The sequence below is a fragment of the Aedes aegypti genome, chromosome 2 (genome assembly GCF_002204515.2).
Source record: "Aedes aegypti strain LVP_AGWG chromosome 2, AaegL5.0 Primary Assembly, whole genome shotgun sequence".
Classification (NCBI taxonomy): Eukaryota; Metazoa; Arthropoda; class Insecta; order Diptera; family Culicidae; genus Aedes; species Aedes aegypti.
Genome location: NC_035108.1, coordinates 356,887,949 through 356,907,468, shown reverse-complemented (window position 1 = coordinate 356,907,468; position 19,520 = coordinate 356,887,949). Strand labels below are relative to the sequence as shown.

Genomic DNA, 19,520 nt, shown 5'->3' with positions numbered 1-19,520 from the left:
GGTATAAAATATTTGAAATGTATGCATGTTCGATGCCGTCCATAGGTTTTTGAGGCATTAAGTATCAAATTACAGTGCTGTTTAGAAGCAGGAGTAACATATAAATATAAAATAAAACATATAGCAAAAAAAAACTATGATAGTTGTTTGTCCTCATAGTTTGTTTTATTTCGTTCAATGCTGATAAGGACAAGTAGTGTACAATAAGCTAGATCTAGGACTAGGACCCATTTAACACCACGTTTCACAACCAGAGATGCGCAGACTGACGGCCATGTAGAAAACTCGCTGAAAAGAGCACCTTTCAGCAAGTAAACATTCCATGGTTGCCCAAGTTAAAAACAAGACGTTGATATTCCAATTCTTCCTCCTTGAGATAAATCTGTTGACTCAGGAAACATTGCCTTGAACTTTCCATTGATTTACTTATACTTATACTTTGATCTACTTATACAGAAATGATTCGTAGTTTTGAGTTGCTACTTGAGGAATAAATATTTTGAGGTATAATGTAATAATACTGTTCAAAAATGCCAACAAGTGGCCAACCAATCATTAGACTGGCGGGATGTACCGGTATTGGATCACTAGGGTCATAAAGCACGTAAAACAGTCACTTCTGGATACAGTCCTACTTATAACAGACATAAGGCTGCACTTCTCCGTAACTGTAGTTCATCTTTTCATCAACCTTGCTATGTGCTGAGGGGTCATGCAGAAATTGCGTCCTGAGGGGTCATGCACAAATTGCGTCACGCTCCTAGGGGGGGGGGGGCAAAAAAATTGAAATTGAGCGAGATTGAGATACATGCAAAACAAATGTTTTATGCTCACTAGCTCCGCATGGTGACAAAATTTTGAATCAACTAGCTCGAGAAATGATAGTCATTAAGTTACCGAACAATTTTGCCGAAGACGCTGTCTTTTTAAGAGATCTTCGAAGCAAAAGTTCCATGCTCACTAGCGCTGCCTAGTGGCAAACTCCCGAATTTATTGGCTCAAATAATGATATCCCTTGAGCTACTGAACAATTTTACCGAAGACGTCATCTTTCTAAGTGGTCAGACTCCTAGGATAATTCCACGCGGCGAATGGTCTAGGAAAGGAACAGCCGCGTTTGATGAAACATCGCAATGTTATATTGTTATCTCCCATTAGAATGAAGTAAAAAGCGAGCAAAACCGCGGTTGTTCCTTTCCTCCTGGAAACGCCGCGTGTCCTTTTGAGCAAATGCGCTAATAGTGGTTTCAATAGGGGTTTATTCACAAATGGCATAACGCCAAAAATGGCAATTATCAACACCCACCCGAGGGGGTGTATGATTATTTTCCATTTTGTATGATTATTTTCCAAATTTTGTACGACCTGTAACATCTTGAAGACACCCCCCCCCCTTCAGCGTTATGAAATATGTGAATGAGCCCTAGAAGTAATAAACCATAGAAGAAGAATGTCGCTGGTGTCGCAATAGGAACATCTTTTGCTGGCGGAGATAGGCGGGGCTACAAATGTCAACGCGAAAATGTTTGCAGTTTGACACTTATGTACCCAACATGTTTCTGAGCGAGTACAAAGGGAACACCAGCGACATTAATCTTCTATGGTTTTGGCTTATTCACATATTTCTCGCATAATTCAATAACGCTATGAGTGAAGAAAGGATCATTCCCTACCTACCAGTGATGTTGGTTTGGATGCTTATTCATTCATTTGCTCAGAAACAAAGAGCTACACACGGGATTATGTCCCGTAATATGGGATATGCGAGATTTCATAACGCTGAAGGGGGTGGGTGGGTGTCTTCTGTTGAAGAGCTAGTCCGCTAAGACCACGCAGATCCTAGCGAGGCTAGCCCGTCCACATCCAATTGCAAAAAAAAGAAATACAATACAGTAGATGTTTCCTTCAACTGGGCAGCTAACTGATTGATACCTCAATCAGCAGCTGCAACTCTCTTTATTCATTCCAGGTATATATTTACAATTCAATCACACTTATCCAAATATCACACCTCTCGATAAATCTTCCACACATTTACCTACGACGACGCATGCTTCTCAACCGAAGATTCTTCTACCTGAGGTGCGACACTACCTCTATTCCAACACTCCTCCTTAGGGTCGCAACTTCAACTTCCGATCGTCTCCTCCTGTCTCGAAACTCCTCCTCGTTCCGAGCTTCGTACATGCTCCGTCATCCAGCCGAGCTTCTCCTGACTTCGCTCCTGTCAACGAGCTCCTTTGACCAGCCAGCTGTCATCCAGTGTCCTGTATCGCCTACGTTCCCGATCAAGGATGGAAAAAAATCGTCTCTAGCGACAAACAACACGGTATTTGAACGGTCAAAGAGGGCCGTTGCTCTTGCAGCAGCATGATTTGAGCACCTCACTACGCGCGCGTTGAACCGATATATGAAGCATCCGATGCATTGTTTGTCGTGGGACAAAGAGTTTGTCGGACAATGTTACAAGTTGCGATCATCTTTGCTTATGGCGCATTCGCGCTATTATTTTTCACGTGGTCCATGCCAAAATGGTTTTAGAACCATAAGCAACATATCCGAGGGCAAATCACCAAGTAAAAACGAAAAAATCCTCAAAATAATGAAACTTTCATTCGCGAACGTTTAATCGCTACCACACACGCAGAACGATGCATTATTCGCGGAGCGTAGTTTGTTGTGATAACTTAACGACAAAAGGTTAATCGTTGTTGCTATGATCGCAGGATAAAGAACAACTGCGATGCATCATTGATTTTGTCATGATCACTAGATTTCCATCATTGTTCCCGATAGATCCCGTCCTTCGTTGCGGCCAATCCATCCAGCCTGAGGAGTCCCGTCCTCCAGAACGATACATGCTGTAAGAACACGTTCCTGGGCCCATAACCTGTTGAAGAGCTAGTCCGCTAAGACCACACAGATCCTAGCGAGGTAGGCCGTCCACATCCGATTGCAAATCATAAAGAAATACAATACAGTAGATGTTTCCTTCAACTGGGCAGCTAACTGATTGATACCTCAATCAGCAGCTGCAACTCTCTTTATTCATTCCAGGTACCGCCGTGCGGGGTGACATTGGGCCTAGGGGGTGACTTTGACCGCCTCTTTCGGTGCATCTCATGGCTAGTAGGAACGCTAGAAAACCTGTCTATGACCATCTATTGGCTATTTGCAACGTATTCTATAAACTTGACACATTGTTTTCATTATTCAGGCTTTGGCTTACTGTAAAAATCTCGGCCCAAAGTCACCCTTATGGACCAATGTCACCCCGCACGACGGTATATATTTACAATACAATCACACTTATCCAAATATCATACCTCTCGATAAATCTTGCACACTTTTACCTACGACGACGCATGCTTCTCAACCGACGATTCTTCTACCTGAGGTGCGACACTACCTCTATTCCAACATCTTCAAGATGTTACAGGTCATACAAAATTTGGAAAATAATCTTACAAAATGCGTTACGAGGGGGTGGGTGGGTGTTGATAATGGCCATTTTTGGCGTTATGAAATTTGTGAATAAATCCTTTATTTATTGTGGTTTCTCCGGTTTGGGCCCATTCACAAATTTCTTAACGTTTTAGGGGGTGGGTGGGTGTCCGAACGTTGTTACGGCTCATACAAAAATTGTAGAGTATCAATACAAAAAGCGTCACGAGGGGGTGGGTGGGTGTCCAAAATGGCCAATTTAAGCGTTATGAAATATATGAACAAGCCCTTTCTCATTGATACGCAAACACTGCCAGCACCTGATTTTCGACCTTCGTGTCAGGTCCCCATATAATCGTCCTCTCACTGCCATCATAACGAATTGTCACTTTGTATTTACCAACAAACCACAACAGCTGCGTTCGCGATCAGTTTCTGCCGTTTTTCGCCTGGATGTCGGATAATTTTACGACTTCATTTGATTTGTATGGTCTAATTTATTAACTAAATTGTTAGAAAATGAATTCCTGTCGCTTATGCTTGCAACCGTGCCTGAGCAATAGACGTTTGATGGATCGAACCTTCCTCGAAATGGCACAGGACATATTTTGTGTGATGGTAAGTTGGAAACGATTCACCGTTTTGTCTCTAGTTCCGGACATGGCTTATATTCTGAACACTGGAACAATTTTTCAAGAAAACCACTCAAACTTCTTCACAGAAGGATCAATTCTTCTATGATTCAAGTCTACTGCGTTCAAAAGTTGTGAAATAGTAGTTTACGGAACAAGTTGCAGAATGATGATTTTTACAGCATGAGTCGTAAATTTATCCTACGAGGCTTGCCGAGTAGGATAATTACGACGAGTGCTGTAAAAATCGAGTTCTGCAACGAGTTACGTACAACATTTTTTGCAATTTCGTAGAAGACCACTTGAGGGTATCAGAAATTGTATCAGAATGCCTTCACCTTTATTTTACAATTTCTGAAAAAATGTTGGGTAATGATTCATTACGCAACTCAAAACAGTTGCGTAATGAGAAAGCGTTGCGTAATGAATCATTACAGCACTGGTTTCAGTTAGGTAATGACTATTCCCGCACTCCATACTTCAGTGCAGGAAAGTAGGCCGTTTCATGACAGATTGGCGTGATGAAAAACAGCCTATTACGATGAGAAATTGCAAAAAAATTAATTCTTACCTTCAAAATCGCCACTGATCGGGATTTGAGAATGAATTTGGTACGTTTTTACTGTTTAATATTTCTTGCTCTTTTAGATTGAAGTGTCCCAGAAAAATACTTCCGTCACGACTTGCGATTCATGCCATCGTAAGATCAATAAATATTATGAGTTCAAGCATAAATCCCGGCAGCGAGAGCAGGATCGTACTTTGAACAGGAATCGACCGCCTAGCATTGGATTTTCAGTTCTGAAGAATCGTGCCAATGTTGGATCAACCGAATGTTACATCGGAGGTGCTGCGAAACCTCCGAAATGGTATGGGAATCAAGACTCGGACGACGACGGTATCGCTCCGCTGGAGTTTAATGAGCCGAAAAGAAAGACCACAGCGAAACGAGCGTTGATAAGATTCACTAAAGAGCAACTGGCCACTCGCACGAAGAAGGAACTTTACGACGAACGGCGCAAGGTAATCTGCGAACAGTGTGGCAAACTGGTGCCGGATGTTCGAATGGAAAGCCACAGGAACGACCATTTGGGATTAAAACCGTATGTCTGTGCGGAACCCGATTGTGGAATGGCGTTTCGATGCGGAAGGGATTGCCGTAGTCATTATAGACGGATCCATTCTAACGAGGAATATCCTTGTGAGATATGTGGAAAGATTCTCAAGAGTCGATTATCGTTGAAGTCTCATTCCTATTCGCATCGGGAGAAGGAACTGAAGTGTGAAGTTTGCGGGATGATGATTCTAAATAAGTAAGTAAGGTACCGCGGGGCAAGTGGGTAGATGGGGTAAGTGAAAATAATTGGTATATTTTACTGAATATGTGAATTAACGTTTTAAACTCATGCGTAAACCTTTGAGGCCATTGAGAATATTACGATAGGTAAGAGATTTCTGAGATTTTCCAGCCTTTATTGCATAATAGAGCGAAAAATTGTTAACCTGCCAACTATCACTTCGTAACAAGTTGGCGGCGTGCAATCTTATTTAAATATTTTCAGTGGAAAAAAGTTGCGGAAAATAATTTTCTGTACCACTTCTAAGTAGTCCCCTCTGATAGTTTTAAACTGCAATAAAAAAAGTTTTAGAATTAATTCGACATACACCTAGAAATAACTAAATTGAAATACTGTCAATTTTCTAATCACGTGGGGCAAGTGAAAAGTTTCTCATTAGAGATTGAAATTGTGTTTTCTCTTTAGGCAGCTATAAGTATACAAGGTTCACAATTATCATTGAACAACAGAACGTGCTGATAATTCAAGAAACACTATACTCAAAGCGGTAAATGCTATTATCATGGCCAAATCATGGAACTTCTCTAAAAAAAAGGTTGCCAAATATTACGATATTAATGTGTTTACTTCGGACAGCCAATTAAAAGGAATACGTTGATTGAAAAGTCCCAATATAAGAGAACGCACGGAAATCTTGTGGAATGTCTATGGATAGCAAGTTCAAAACATAAAAAATGGGGTATAGGTGTATCAACATAAAAAAAAGTTTCTAAATACTTTATTGAACGATTCCGTTTGATTTCTCTTGAAGAGTTATCCGACATCATATCCGATTTTCTTTTTTTTTTTTTTTTTCCTAGTTCGTTTATTTGGGGCTCAAATGCGTGTAACGCTTTACGGAGCCGAAGTTCGTTTTTGTACTATTTACAATTTATTTACATTTTCATTACCAAAGTTAGTATGGGATGGAGCCAGGGTACTCGTGGCAACTCGAGGTTAATGGTCACAATTTTGAAAGGGAAGGACATGGTAAGGATTGGGTTTAGGGTTCTCTGCAGCTCATCCGGGAGGTAAAGCGTGGTAGCTCTATTATCGTGTCATGGCGTTGGTACCAATTTCTTGCCGGTATTCGTCTGCCGGATGGCCAGGATCCTCAATCCAACACAAAAGGGACAACACAGAGAAAAAAAAACTGGAGAAGAGAACACAAGAGAATTAAACTTTTATACAAGACAAGCGAAGGAAATTGTAAATTGCGACCATATAAGTGAAATCGCGGGTGCCCAACACATCTCTAACTGGAACATAGGGTTGTCTACCTCGGGCCGCAAGGGTATCCAAAAGTTGCGCTCTGGAGGCGTCCATATCCGGGCACTGCCAAACTACGTGATCGATGTCATCATAACCGGAACCACACCTACTACAAATATTGCTCAGCGCGAGGTTAATCCTGTGTAGATGTGCATCTAGCGAGTAATGGTTGGCCATAAGTCTTGACATCACGCGAATGAAATCTCGACTTATGTCCAAACCTTTCCACCAGGCTCGCAAGGAAACTCTAGGAATTATGGAATGTAACCACCGTCCCAGTTGGTCATTTAGCCAATCGCTTTGCCAACCGTGAAGAGAATTTTGACGTACTAAATGAAAAAATTCATCGTGTGAAATTCGTCTATCATAAATCTCACCTTCCTCAGCGCCCACCTTTGCGAGAGAGTCCGCCTTCTCATTGCCATAAATTAAGCAATGTGAGGGGACCCATACAAAGGTAATCTTATATGATCTTTCGACCAGTGCACACATCTGCTCTCTTATTTTTGTAAGAAAGTAAGATGCATGCTTTACAGGTTTCATCGATCGGAGAGCCTCAATAGAACTGAGACTATCCGAGAAGATGAAGAAGTGGTCTGCGGGCATGTTTGAGATCATCCCCAAAGCGAAGTTGATTGCTGCCAGCTCAGCAACATAAACCGTGCAAGGTTCCTGAAGTTTTCGGAAAGCGGAAGAGTTTTCATTGAAGACACCGAAGCCAGTGGATCCATTTATACGGGACCCGTCAGTGAAATATCTCCTGTAGGAATCGACATTCTGGTACTTTGCGTTAAAAATACGTGGGATAGTAATACATCGAAGTTGATCTGGAATTCCATGAATAGCTTGTTTCATGGACAGATCATATTCAACAGAGGAACTGTCATTGGTGAAGCGTACACGTGGGGGGTTGTAACATGGAAGGCTAATGTCAGATGACATGTAGTAGAGATAAACTCTCATGAATTTTGACTGAGCATTCAGTTTGAGCAATTCTTCGAAATTTTCGATAACGAGTGTGTTGCTCACTCCACACTTGATCAGTATTCTTAGCGAGAGCTCCCAGAATCGGTTCTGTAGCGGTAAAACCCCTGCCAGAACCTCTAGGCTCGCATTATGTGTTGAGTGCATACACCCTAAGGCGATACGCAAACAACGATATTGAATTCGTTCCAATTTAATCAGGTGGCAGTTTGCTGCTGAGAGAAAACAGAAAGAGCCATACTCTAGAACAGAGAGAATGGTTGTTTTATAGAGTTTTATGAGGTCTTCCGGGTGAGCACCCCACCATGTTCCGGTAATTGTTCGTAGAAAATTGATCCTTTGTTGGCATTTTTCCGTTAAATACCTAATATGGGTTCGCCAAGTGCCTTTTGAATCAAACCAGACCCCAAGGTATTTTGAAGTCAAAGACTGGTCGATGTCTGTTCCCAAAAGCTTAAGCTTCAGTTGGGCAGGATTCCGCTTCCTAGAAAATACAACCAGTTGAGTTTTTTGCGGAGCAAACTCGATCCCTAAGTTTCTAGCCCAAGTGGATAGATTATCAAGGGAATTTTGCAATGGTCTTTGCAGGATTTCCGCTCGTGGACCCTTCATAGAGACCACAGCATCATCTGCAAGTTGTCTAAGCGTGCATGGTTCTTCCAAACAGTTGTCAATATCTTTAACATAAAAATTATAAAGCAAGGGACTTAGACATGAGCCTTGGGGAAGACCCATATAGCTAATTCTGGAAGTTGTCAGTTGACCGAGAGTGAAGCTCATGTGTTTTTCTGACAACAAATTGTACAAGAAATTATTCAACATTCCAGGTAGTCCACTATTGTGCAGGCTTCCTGACAATATTTCTATGGAAACTGAATCAAAAGCGCCCTTAATGTCCAAGAAAACCGAAGCCAATTGCTCCTTGTCCGCAAAGGCTAGTTGAATATCTGATGAAAGCAACGCTAGACAATCGTTTGTTCCTTTGCCCTTGCGAAAGCCAAATTGTGTACTGGAAAGCATGTTGTTTGATTCGACCCAATGATCGAGTCGGGATAGGATCATTTTTTCTAACAATTTCCTTAAACATGATAACATAGCGATCGGGCGGTACGAATTATGATCAGACGCTGGTTTCCCAGGCTTTTGAATAGCTATTACTTTGACCTGTCTCCATTCAGGTGGAACAATGTTGTGTTCCATGAATGAGTTGAACAGGTCAAGCAACCGTCTTTTAGCGATATCAGGGAGATTTTTAAGAAGATTGAACTTAATCATATCGCTTCCCGGAGAGGAGTTGTTTGATGAAAGAAGAGCCATAGAAAATTCCAGCATAGTGAATGGTCTATCCAAAGCATCGTCTCTTGGAGTTTCCCAAAAAGGCGGATGAGCTGGAACTGAGTCTGGACAGACCTTTTTTGCGAAGTTGAATATCCAACGATTGGAGTATTCGTCACTCTCATTTGAGGATGAGCGGTTTCGCATGTTGCGAGCCACTCTCCAAAGCGTCGTCATTGAAGTTTCTCGTGAGAGGCCATCGATGAAACGTCGCCAATAGCTACGCTTCTTCGCTTTAATAAGATTCTTCAGTCTTTTTTCGAGCTTCGAGTACTCTAAATAAAGTTCTGAGGTACCATATCTACGAAAAGCTTTAAAGGCATTAGATTTTTCTCGATACAACTGAGTGCATTCATCATCCCAACCAGGTGTGGCTGGTCGTCTTTTGAAGGATGCACTTGGAACTCGTTGCTTTTGGGATTCTAATGCACTTTTATAAATCAATTCTGTTAGGAATCGATACTCATCCAACGGTGGGAGAGTGTTGAATGATTCGATACCAAAAGTTACCGCTGATGCAAATTTTTGCCAATCGATATTCCTAGTGAGGTCAAAAGGAACCTGAATTGACTGTTCTGACCTTTCACAATTAGTTCTGATAGAGGTTATTATGGGCAAGTGATCACTACCATGGGGATCATCGATAACCTTCCACATGCAATCGAATGATAGTGAGCTTGATCCTAAAGACAGGTCAAGACGGCTTCCTTTGCCGTCGGATGAAATACGTGTCAGTTCACCTGTGTTCAAAATGTTCAAGTTGAAATCGTCGCATAAGTCATAGAAAATAGCCGCTCTATAATCGTCATAAGATTCGCCCCATCCAGTACCATGTGAGTTCATATCACCCAGTATTAAAACTGGAGATGAGAGCATGGAGACTGCATTCCAGAGATGACGGCGGTTTATTGAAACTCTTGGAGGAATATAAACAGAAGCTACGCAAAGGTCTTTACCCTTTACGCTTATTTGGCAAGCAACGATTTCTATGCCTGGATGAGTCGGGATGGGGATTCTGTAGAATGAATGGCACTTTTTGATCCCTAAAAGCACACCCCCGTAATTATCATCTCGATCCTGGCGTATAATGTTAAAATCGTAGAAGTTAAGATCATCTTCAGAAGAAAGCCATGTTTCACAAAGTGCAAATATATCACAATCTGAATTGTGAAGCAAAAACTTAAATGTGTCTAATTTAGGTTTTAGACTATGACAGTTCCACTGTAACACAGTGATCATATCTTGTACCTCACTCGATGAATTATCCATCGAAAGATATGATCGAAGCAAGGAGGGGCCACGAGATAGTCAATTCCCTGAGATACTCTTCTATTGCGGGGAGAAAAAGGTCGAGTATGCCTCTGAATGAGTCTGAAACTCCGAGGGCATCACATATGCGATCCACAAGGGCCGTAAAAGTTATCAGTCCTCGCTTGGCCCGGGGGGTTTTCGAGGAAGAGCGAGGAACTTCAGTAGCTTTTTTCTTGCTATCTTGTCTAGAGCTTCTTTTCGAAGTATATTTAATCGGCGGAGGCGGGGGCGGCAGATCTTTGCTGCAACACGGAACGGAAGCAGCAAAGACCTGTTTCTTCGGCAATTTCAAATTTGCCCCACCTCCTTTAGAATTCGGCAAACTTTTGAGGGAAGATTTCATTACCTTACGGCGCAGTCCCGGAGAAGATGGAGACTTTCGTTTTCCGGGTGCGTGTACCTCCGAAGAATCTCCCCCATCGGTTTCGTCGTCGTTCGCTTCGTCGGAAGACAACTCTTGAAAAGAGTTACCAACTGGGATGGCTGATGAAGACTCTTTTGCAGGCGGATTTAAAGCTTTCACCATTTCCGCATACGTCTTCTTGGAGCGCTTCACAATGGAGCGACTCTCATTTCGAATGCGCCTTTTGTATGCCGGGCACTTCTGCAAATCATGAAGATCCTCACGACAGTAGCTGCATTTTTCAGCTTCCTGTGTGCAATCATCTTCCAAGTGAGCTTGGTTGCATTTGCCACAACGGGGCTTGTTGTCGCAAAAGCTAGCACTATGACCAAGCTGTTTGCAGTTGGTACAATTGAATACCTTCGGCACGTAAAGGCGCACTGGGTAAAAAACACTATCAATGCAAACAAATTTCGGGAGGACGGAACCAGGAAAAGTTACACGAAACGAGGCTGACGGCGAAAACACTTTTTTATTTCCTTCCATGGAAACTGATTGTAATTGTTTACAATCCAGTATAGCCACATCAGGAATGGACCGGTTCTCAAAAACACCTTTGCCAGTCTTAATGTCTTCGCATGTCAGACTCGCGTCGATAATTTTCCCTTCCACCTCGACCTCTCTGGCAGGTATGTAGATAAAATACTCCACAGTAAAAGCCTCATGCTGAGCAATCTCATTCGCTGCTTTGTAACTAGGTGCAGTTACACGCAGCTTGGATTGCTTCACTTGGTGAATAACGGTCCCAGGATATTTACGCGTCAGCTCTCTAGAGATCGAGAGCACATTCAAAATCTTATTTTTGCGCCGGAAATAGACAACCCAAGGCCCAGCCGAAGACGGTTGATAAAACCGCGTTCGAGCAACGAGATCTTTAGGAGGCGTATCGCCTCCATCCGATTCGTCCATGCGGGATAAGAATCAACCGCAACCAAATAATTATAAAAAAAAAAAACAAAAAAGTAAAAAAAAAAAAATTATAATAATAATAAAGTACAAAAAAAAAAAAACAAAAAAAATGCTTAAAGATAACTTATCAGTGGACTATTTTGTACGCACCTCCCCTATACGGGCAAAAAAAAATAATAACAAAAAAAAAAAAAAAAAAAAATATCGAGAAAAAAAAAAACTTAACCGATTAGGGCTGTTTTGTACAAGCCTCCCCTATTCGGGCAAAACTGGCACCGGGAGAGAGACAGAAGTGAACCGAAAAACAACCTTGAACTCAACCTTGTTTGTTCGGAGATGCGAAAGCAATTCAAAAGGATGTGGAGTAGGTATACAATTGATACTTATCCGTTCCCGTTCGATGACCGCAGCTGGTCTTCTACACCGTAGGTAGGCAGAAAAAACGTGTCGTCGTTTTCGCTGCTGATGCAAACGGGGGATCCAATCACGGTCCTATAACACTTCCCCGAATACCATTACCCCGAAAACCATCTCCCCGAAAACCAGTACCCCGAAAACCATTACCCCGAATGCAACGTTACCCCGAATGACACATCACCCCGAAAACCATTACCCCGAAAACCAGTTCCCCGAATGCGACACTTCCCCGAAAGTCAGTTATGCACATCAAGAAATTCTTCAAAGACGCTCGCGAATTTGAGCCTAAAATTCCATCTCTCTCGTTCTATGTACGACAAGCGAGGTTTTCCTGGCAGTGTTAAAATAATTGTCGGCGTAATAACTACTAACATTTCTATCTGTAATTTTTTATTCTTTCAATCATCGGCTGTTCTTTCGAGGTTGTATAATGCCAGAGTGTACGTTTTAACCAATGATTTTCCCTTCTTTGAGTTATAGAACAGCCGAGTTGTACTGTTTTAGTTGAATTTTGAGCGATAGCCGCCAAAAAAATCGACTGGCACAATTGTCTTGAGCGGAATTCAAAGTTGACAGTGACTTCAGACGGGCGACCTTGAAAATAAGCTCCTGCATTACTTGTCAGTATTACATCTTGTACGTATTACAACTTCCAACAAGAGAATTGTCCTTCTTTTAATTATCGACTATTCTTCCAAAAGTTGCGCTTGTATAGTGACTATCGGCATCATAATTTTTAACGTTTTCATCAATGATTTTTTCTTCTTTTATCATCGGCTGTTCTTTAGCGATGCATTTATAAATTGTTGTCAGTATAATAGTCTAGTGCCATTCCAGAATAAGTTGATCATCAATTGATATAACGCTTTTGAAAGTGGGCGGTAGAGGTCTCTGACATTAATATGTGAAAACAAATTCAGTACCAGCATTATCAGCAGTTCGAAAAATGTAACAATGAATCTGTGAACACAGCCATCCTCACAAAATTAAATTAATAAATCTTTGATAACAAGAACACGAATTCAAATAAAAATCAAGTAGTAAATTGTATTTCATTAGCGGCTTCCAGGCTAGTACCGTTATCTAATATCATTGAGTAAAGTATATTTTGAAGTAGGGAACACTTCGTCATATAGAGGAGTTTTCTACTTCCGAATCTTTAGATTCTTTTTGTCATATACATTAGCGACAATTTGATAGACAATGACCCCCAACGAACAAGAGAAGACGTGCTTAACCTCAACTAATTATAAAAAATGTATGGTGTTGATTTGTCGAATCTTCATTTTGAATTTTTCGGGGCAAGAAAATTCGGGGTTATGGTCCTTTCGGGGAAATGGTATTCGGGGTAACGGACTATTCGGGGTAATGGATTTCGGGGTATTGGTTTTCGGGGTACTTGACCATTCGGGGTATTGACTTTCGGGGTGATGGTTTTCGGGGTAATGGTATTCGGGGAAGTGTTATAGGATCCCAATCACCGGGGGATGATGGTGACAATATCTTCTCGTGGCACGATACCAGTTGACCCTTGCCAATCTGGTTCGCTTCCTTCACGATGCGCGGTTTAAAGCACTACGGTACAATACTGCACTGGTAAAAACCACACGGGCGGTGGAAGAAAAAACCAAAAAACTACCGACTGCCAAAAACTGAACTGGCTTGTTCAAGCGCACAGCAAGGAATGATCCGATTTTCTTAAAAACAAATAACGAGCGGTGGAAATTCTACAGAGCAGAAATGCAATTGATGTCCCATGATGTAAGAACTAACATTGGAAATGTTTCAGTTATAATGTTGTCGAATCATTTCAACAAACATAACTAAACAGAAGAAAATTCAATTTACAAGAATAAAATTTTCTTTGTTTACATGTTACTTATGTTATTGTTCATTGGGACGCCTTAATAGATGTTAAAGGTAATAGAAATCGTGAATGTAACGGTTAGTGTTAAATACCGAATAAATGAAAATGAATCTGTAATACTTCACCCTAGCTTAAAACTAACTTCAAATCAAACATAACGGTAAAAAGCTTCATATTGTATAGAGAGATAGTTATTTTGGCCTTGAAACTGTAAATCCAATTGAATTGTTTCTTATATACTATTCTATATACAATATTAATACTAATTTGCGCATCAACTATCCTAATACTCATACTAATTAATACGCTACCCTATAAAAGTGAAGCCCCCTCCTTGAATAAAGTCAGTCTTGTTAAACCTACCACCCGTGAACCACGATATCTAGTGCTAATCCGAAAATCCGAAAACCCGCGTGTGCTGAAGTCCCCCCAGTGTCTGTGTCTGCCGCCAGTCCCAGTCCGCCTTGAGCGTCGAAGGTCGGTCCGCGAATTTCATCGAGTGAATTCGGGGCCGGGAAAAGATTACTGTGGTGTACAAAGTGGTCCTTCGAACCGGATTCTTTGGACAGTTGACCGGTGGAGCCGCGGTTATAAGTGAAAATTTCGAAGCGACAACGTGTTCGGACCAGCCGCGTGGTTCGTTGTGTTTCGTGCGCATACAACTTGCGCGTCGGTAGTGTGAGAAACGTGGCTCAAACAGCAAAAAGAGAGAGCGTGAAGAAAGTGCGCGTCGTTCCCGTCGCTCATACACAGCCACAGAATCGAGTGCGCGTGTGCAGTGCTACGCTGTTCGTTGTCGCGTATTGCGTCGAGTGGAGACACGCTTGTGTGCGTATGCCGTTTGCGAGATCGCCTAGGCGTAAGCACGTGTTCGGAAGCCACGCTGGTTGAGTGAGTGACGATTAACACCAACCACGTGTTTGTGAAAAAAGATAGCGTCAAACTTTCCGTGGTAGTGCCGTCGGCTTAGCTAAGCGTGTTAGCGCCGACTATCAAACTGTATTCGCGCGTAGCGGTATTTTTTCTCGCTTGTAGGTGATCACATTTTCTTCGCTGGTTCTGTTCGATGAACCAGAAACCCGGACGATCCCTACAAGAAACCCGGAACCTCTACGCGTCAACGGTGATAGTGTACTTGTGTTGTGGCGTTGTATATTCGCTAATTCGTACCGGCGTGATCGCTGTGGCTGAAATATCAGCAGTGAATTTCGGAACTCTCTCGCCGTAGTAGTTATTTTCGCTCTTGGTGGAATCGTATTTTGCTTCGCTGGATTTGTGAGTGGAACCAGAAACCCGGACGATCACCACAAGAAACCCGGAACTACTACGTGCAACGGTTGGAACCATAGTGTTAGTGAAGGTTGCAGAGATTTTGTGTCGAAGTGAACTGATCCCGAGATTTCCGTGTTGGTGTTATCACCGGCATTGCAGCGTGTACAGCAGACTCGTTCCCGCTAGCTGACATCCAGTTTTTGCGCGTCGCCTCATCCAAAGAGAGCAGCCACCAGCTTTCACCACCAGTCAGCTGCGTAAGTACCCTGCATTTTTTATTCCTTGCACACGACTGTCGCGGACAGCCAACCGGTAATTGGCTCGTCGTATTTCGATCGATATCGCGTCGCGGATCGGTAGTGTCGACCCGCGTGTTGACCCGGAAAGCAACCACCCGTTTCGTTTGCGTTGTGCCCTTAGTGCCGCGTAAAAATGCCCCCAAAGACTGATCCCGATTCGAATCCCGTGTTTTTGCGGGGAACAAAAAAGAACTTGCTGGAATCTTTTGAGCAGTTAAAAGCAAATTTTGCCGATGGAGGCGATAAGTTAATAAACTCGATTGATGCCTGGTCGGAAAGAATTGATCAAATCGCCCAAGATTATCGTCGCGTGGTTTGTGAGTTGGAGTCAGTGCACGGTGATGCCCCGTACAAGAGTGAAAGGTTAGAGTTTGAAGAATCATATTGCGATATGCGTGCAATTGTTTTGAAGTTGCAAAAGCAATCCCTTTCTCCAACGTTTCTTCAACCCGCGCAAACTGTAACGCATATTCGATATCCAGAGTTGAGTCTGCCACGATTCAGTGGACGTCTTGAAGACTGGTGTGTTTTTCGAGACGCTTTCGATTTCGCCATCGGTTGTCGCCCAGAAATCAGTGACTATGAAAAGTTTCAGTACCTGAAGGGTCTGGTTCAGGGTGATGCATCGCGAATAGTGAATTCCGTTCCGGTTAGTCAGGATGGGTACCGTGATGCGTGGAGGGCTTTGAAATTGCGGTACGAAAACAAGCGTCAGTTAGTTCGTTGCCACATTAAAGCATTGTTCGATACCCCGTCGATGAAACGAGAATCGGCAGAAGAGTTGTTCAATCTTGTCGACCGTTTCGAGCAGCATTTATCAGTGCTTAAGCGGTTGGGAGAAGACACACAGGCTTGGAGCTCGCTGTTAGTTTTCCAGCTGTCCATTCGCCTTGATCCGAACACCTTGAGGGAATGGGAAAATCATTGTGTCCGTCTTGATTCCGACAACGTGGCAGCCGTTCTGGGTGGTACCGCTGACGAAGAAGAGGATGATGAGGAATCTTTACCTTCGTACGTGTCTATGGTAAACTATCTGCAAAACTATGCGAGAGTGCTGCAGTCTGTCGGCCCCACCAAGGATCATCATAATCCGGGACTAAGATCAACAAACTCGTCTATCCATGCAAGTTCTCCTCCAAAGAACGCTTCTTTTCGGAGGGATTGTGAGATGTGCCATGCAGATCATTTTTTGTTCCATTGCCCCGAGTTCAATGAGTTTTCCGAGGACGAAAGACTGAATTTCGCCAAAATCCAGAAGCTTTGCTTTAACTGTCTTCGAAGGGTTGATCATTCAGCTCACACGTGCCCATGGAAAACCTGTAATCGATGTTCCAAAAAGCACCACACACTTCTTCATGGCGCACAATTCAGTCATCCACATCCTAGCAACCCTGGAACATTGTCGTCCCAAGCAATTCTCGTGCATGAAACTAATTCTACTCAATCGGATAATCCAGAAGAACAACCTCAAGAGAACCAATCGAACGTTGCTTTGATGAATTGTGAGAAACTGAGTGTCCCGACCACTGTAATTCTTCCAACTGCGCTAGTGGAAGTTGATGGAATAAATGGACACAAAGTTGTAACACGCTGTCTGTTAGATTCTGGCTCTCAAAACAATTTCATTACAAGTTCCTTATACCGAAGGTTACAACTTCCCCACTATAATATCTCCCCAGCTAAAGTGATTTCTGGTATTGCCGAGAGTACCCTCCGCACCGACAAATTTGTTGCGGCTAAGATTTCATCCAGATCTTCTGCATTCTCTGTTACTTCCAAGTTCCTTGTTCTACCATCGTTGTCAGTTAAGTTGCCTGTTTCACCAATAGACACCCAGAAATGGAAGATTCCGTCACGTGTATGTTTAGCAGATCCTGCGTTCAACGAACCGCAAGACATCGAGCTAATTCTTGGAGCAGAACATTTCTTCGATGTTCTCCGACATGGCCGCATTGAACTTGGCAAACACCTACCATCCCTCCAAAACTCGGCATTCGGATGGATAGTTTCTGGTGCGAGCGTTGTGAGCAATGGTAATCAAGAGAGTTCCTGTCTAATTAGCTGCAGTGCTTCGAAGAAAAATTCCTCAAGAGCCAGACGAAAACTTAAAGTTGATCCACTAACTTCCGTATCGGAGATAACCCACCCTCTTTCAATCAGTGCTCAGAAGCCACCTCGATTAGGTCTTCAAAACGTGGAACTTGGATCGACGAACCCCAGTGTTAGGAAACGTTGCAGAGCTAGGAAACCTAAACGCAATCGTCAGAAGATCTTCGTTCCTCCTTGGCCAGATGTAGAAACGCACCAATCCGTAATGGTTGCGCAAAACTGTAGTCGACTAAAAACCTGTGAAAATACGTGCGGTTTAGTGTCACCCGTGGAACACTCGGTCGCGTTAACGTCGGTTTCGTGTGTCGTGTGCAAGAGGGCCAGAGTTTGGTCTAGGCATCGAACAGCTAGAGCAGGGTACAATCATCAAGTCGGCGTGCTTAACGCAATCCGTTGAAGAAGTAATTCAAGTTGGCGGCCGGCATAATCTGGAATGCGTAACTCACTGGGACATAATTGCGCACTGTTCTGATTCAGCTTGAAGTTACGTTGGTTCCTATTCCATCTTTCAAATATTTATTCAACATAAATTCATTTTGGCGGCCGGGATGTTAAATACCGAATAAATGAAAATGAATCTGTAATACTTCACCCTAGCTTAAAACTAACTTCAAATCAAACATAACGGTAAAAAGCTTCATATTGTATAGAGAGATAGTTATTTTGGCCTTGAAACTGTAAATCCAATTGAATTGTTTCTTATATACTATTCTATATACAATATTAATACTAATTTGCGCATCAACTATCCTAATACTCATACTAATTAATACGCTACCCTATAAAAGTGAAGCCCCCTCCTTGAATAAAGTCAGTCTTGTTAAACCTACCACCCGTGAACCACGATATCTAGTGCTAATCCGAAAATCCGAAAACCCGCGTGTGCTGAAGTCCCCCCAGTGTCTGTGTCTGCCGCCAGTCCCAGTCCGCCTTGAGCGTCGAAGGTCGGTCCGCGAATTTCATCGAGTGAATTCGGGGCCGGGAAAAGATTACTGTGGTGTACAGTTAGTTTTTGAATTTTTTGTTCAAAACGATAAACTTTTCACTTGCCCCACCTGTGTGGGCAAGTGAAAAGTAAGGAGACGTTTATCAAAAACTTTTTCTGTGCTTTTTTCTTGAATTTTACATAAAAATCAATTTCAGTATACTGCTTATATTTGGTGGGAGTCAAGCTAAAAAATATACACGACCCTTTTTGTTTTAATTTAAGGTCTCTAGAATTTGAGGAATCCCAACTATGCGAAATCCATTACCCACTTGCCCCACGGTACCTTAATGATAAAACACCCTTCCAAGTTCTATGACTAATAACTTTTAAATCACTTTCAGATCGCGACTCGAATTACACATGCGGGTGCATACGCAGAAGCGGGACTTCAAGTGTCCCCACTGTCCCAAATCGTTCTACGTTAATGCGGTGCTCAAGCTGCATCTGCGCAGGCACTCGGGTGAAAAGCCCTACGTGTGCCACATCTGCCAGTTTTCCAACTCACACCGAGTGCTGTACGTGAAGCACATGAGGCGATTCCACCCGGGAGAGGAAATATACAAGCTAACTGATATGCTGAAAATTCAAAATAAAACTTTGTCCAAGTGAATGTTTAATTTCAAATGGTGTTTAATTTTTCCACCAGAAAGCTTTGTTTCACTGGTTAAAAGTAAGTAGGAACATTTACCGTAAAATGGGTTGAGTAAAAAAAAGTGGGGTGAATAGAAACAAAGCGACCTACAATTAGAAATGCGACCGTTAGGGTGCAGAGCTACTTGGGCGCTTCCATGATTCACTTTGGCATGAAGGTTTTTTATCGGCCGAATCATCTGAAACTGTGCAATAAGCAGCACTTCAATACAACGCATATTATGGCCAAATATGAGCTCAGTGGCTTTAAATAAAAACCCACTGCTGAAGTGAATCAAAAGTGCCAAGAA

The 19,520-nt window shown here is 42.5% G+C and overlaps 1 protein-coding gene across 1 annotated transcript; it reads left to right on the top strand.

Moving 5' to 3' along the window:
* Positions 1 to 3,803: 3,803 nt before the first annotated feature.
* LOC5570615 (zinc finger protein 62 homolog) lies at positions 3,804 to 19,203 on the top strand. Its single transcript, XM_001659159.2, has 3 exons — positions 3,804 to 4,062; positions 4,725 to 5,389; positions 18,921 to 19,203. The coding sequence occupies exons 1-3, from the start codon at positions 3,964 to 3,966 to the stop codon at positions 19,186 to 19,188; spliced, it is 1,032 nt and encodes a 343-aa protein (XP_001659209.1). The 5' UTR covers positions 3,804 to 3,963; the 3' UTR covers positions 19,189 to 19,203.
* The last annotated feature ends 317 nt before the right edge of the window (positions 19,204 to 19,520 follow it).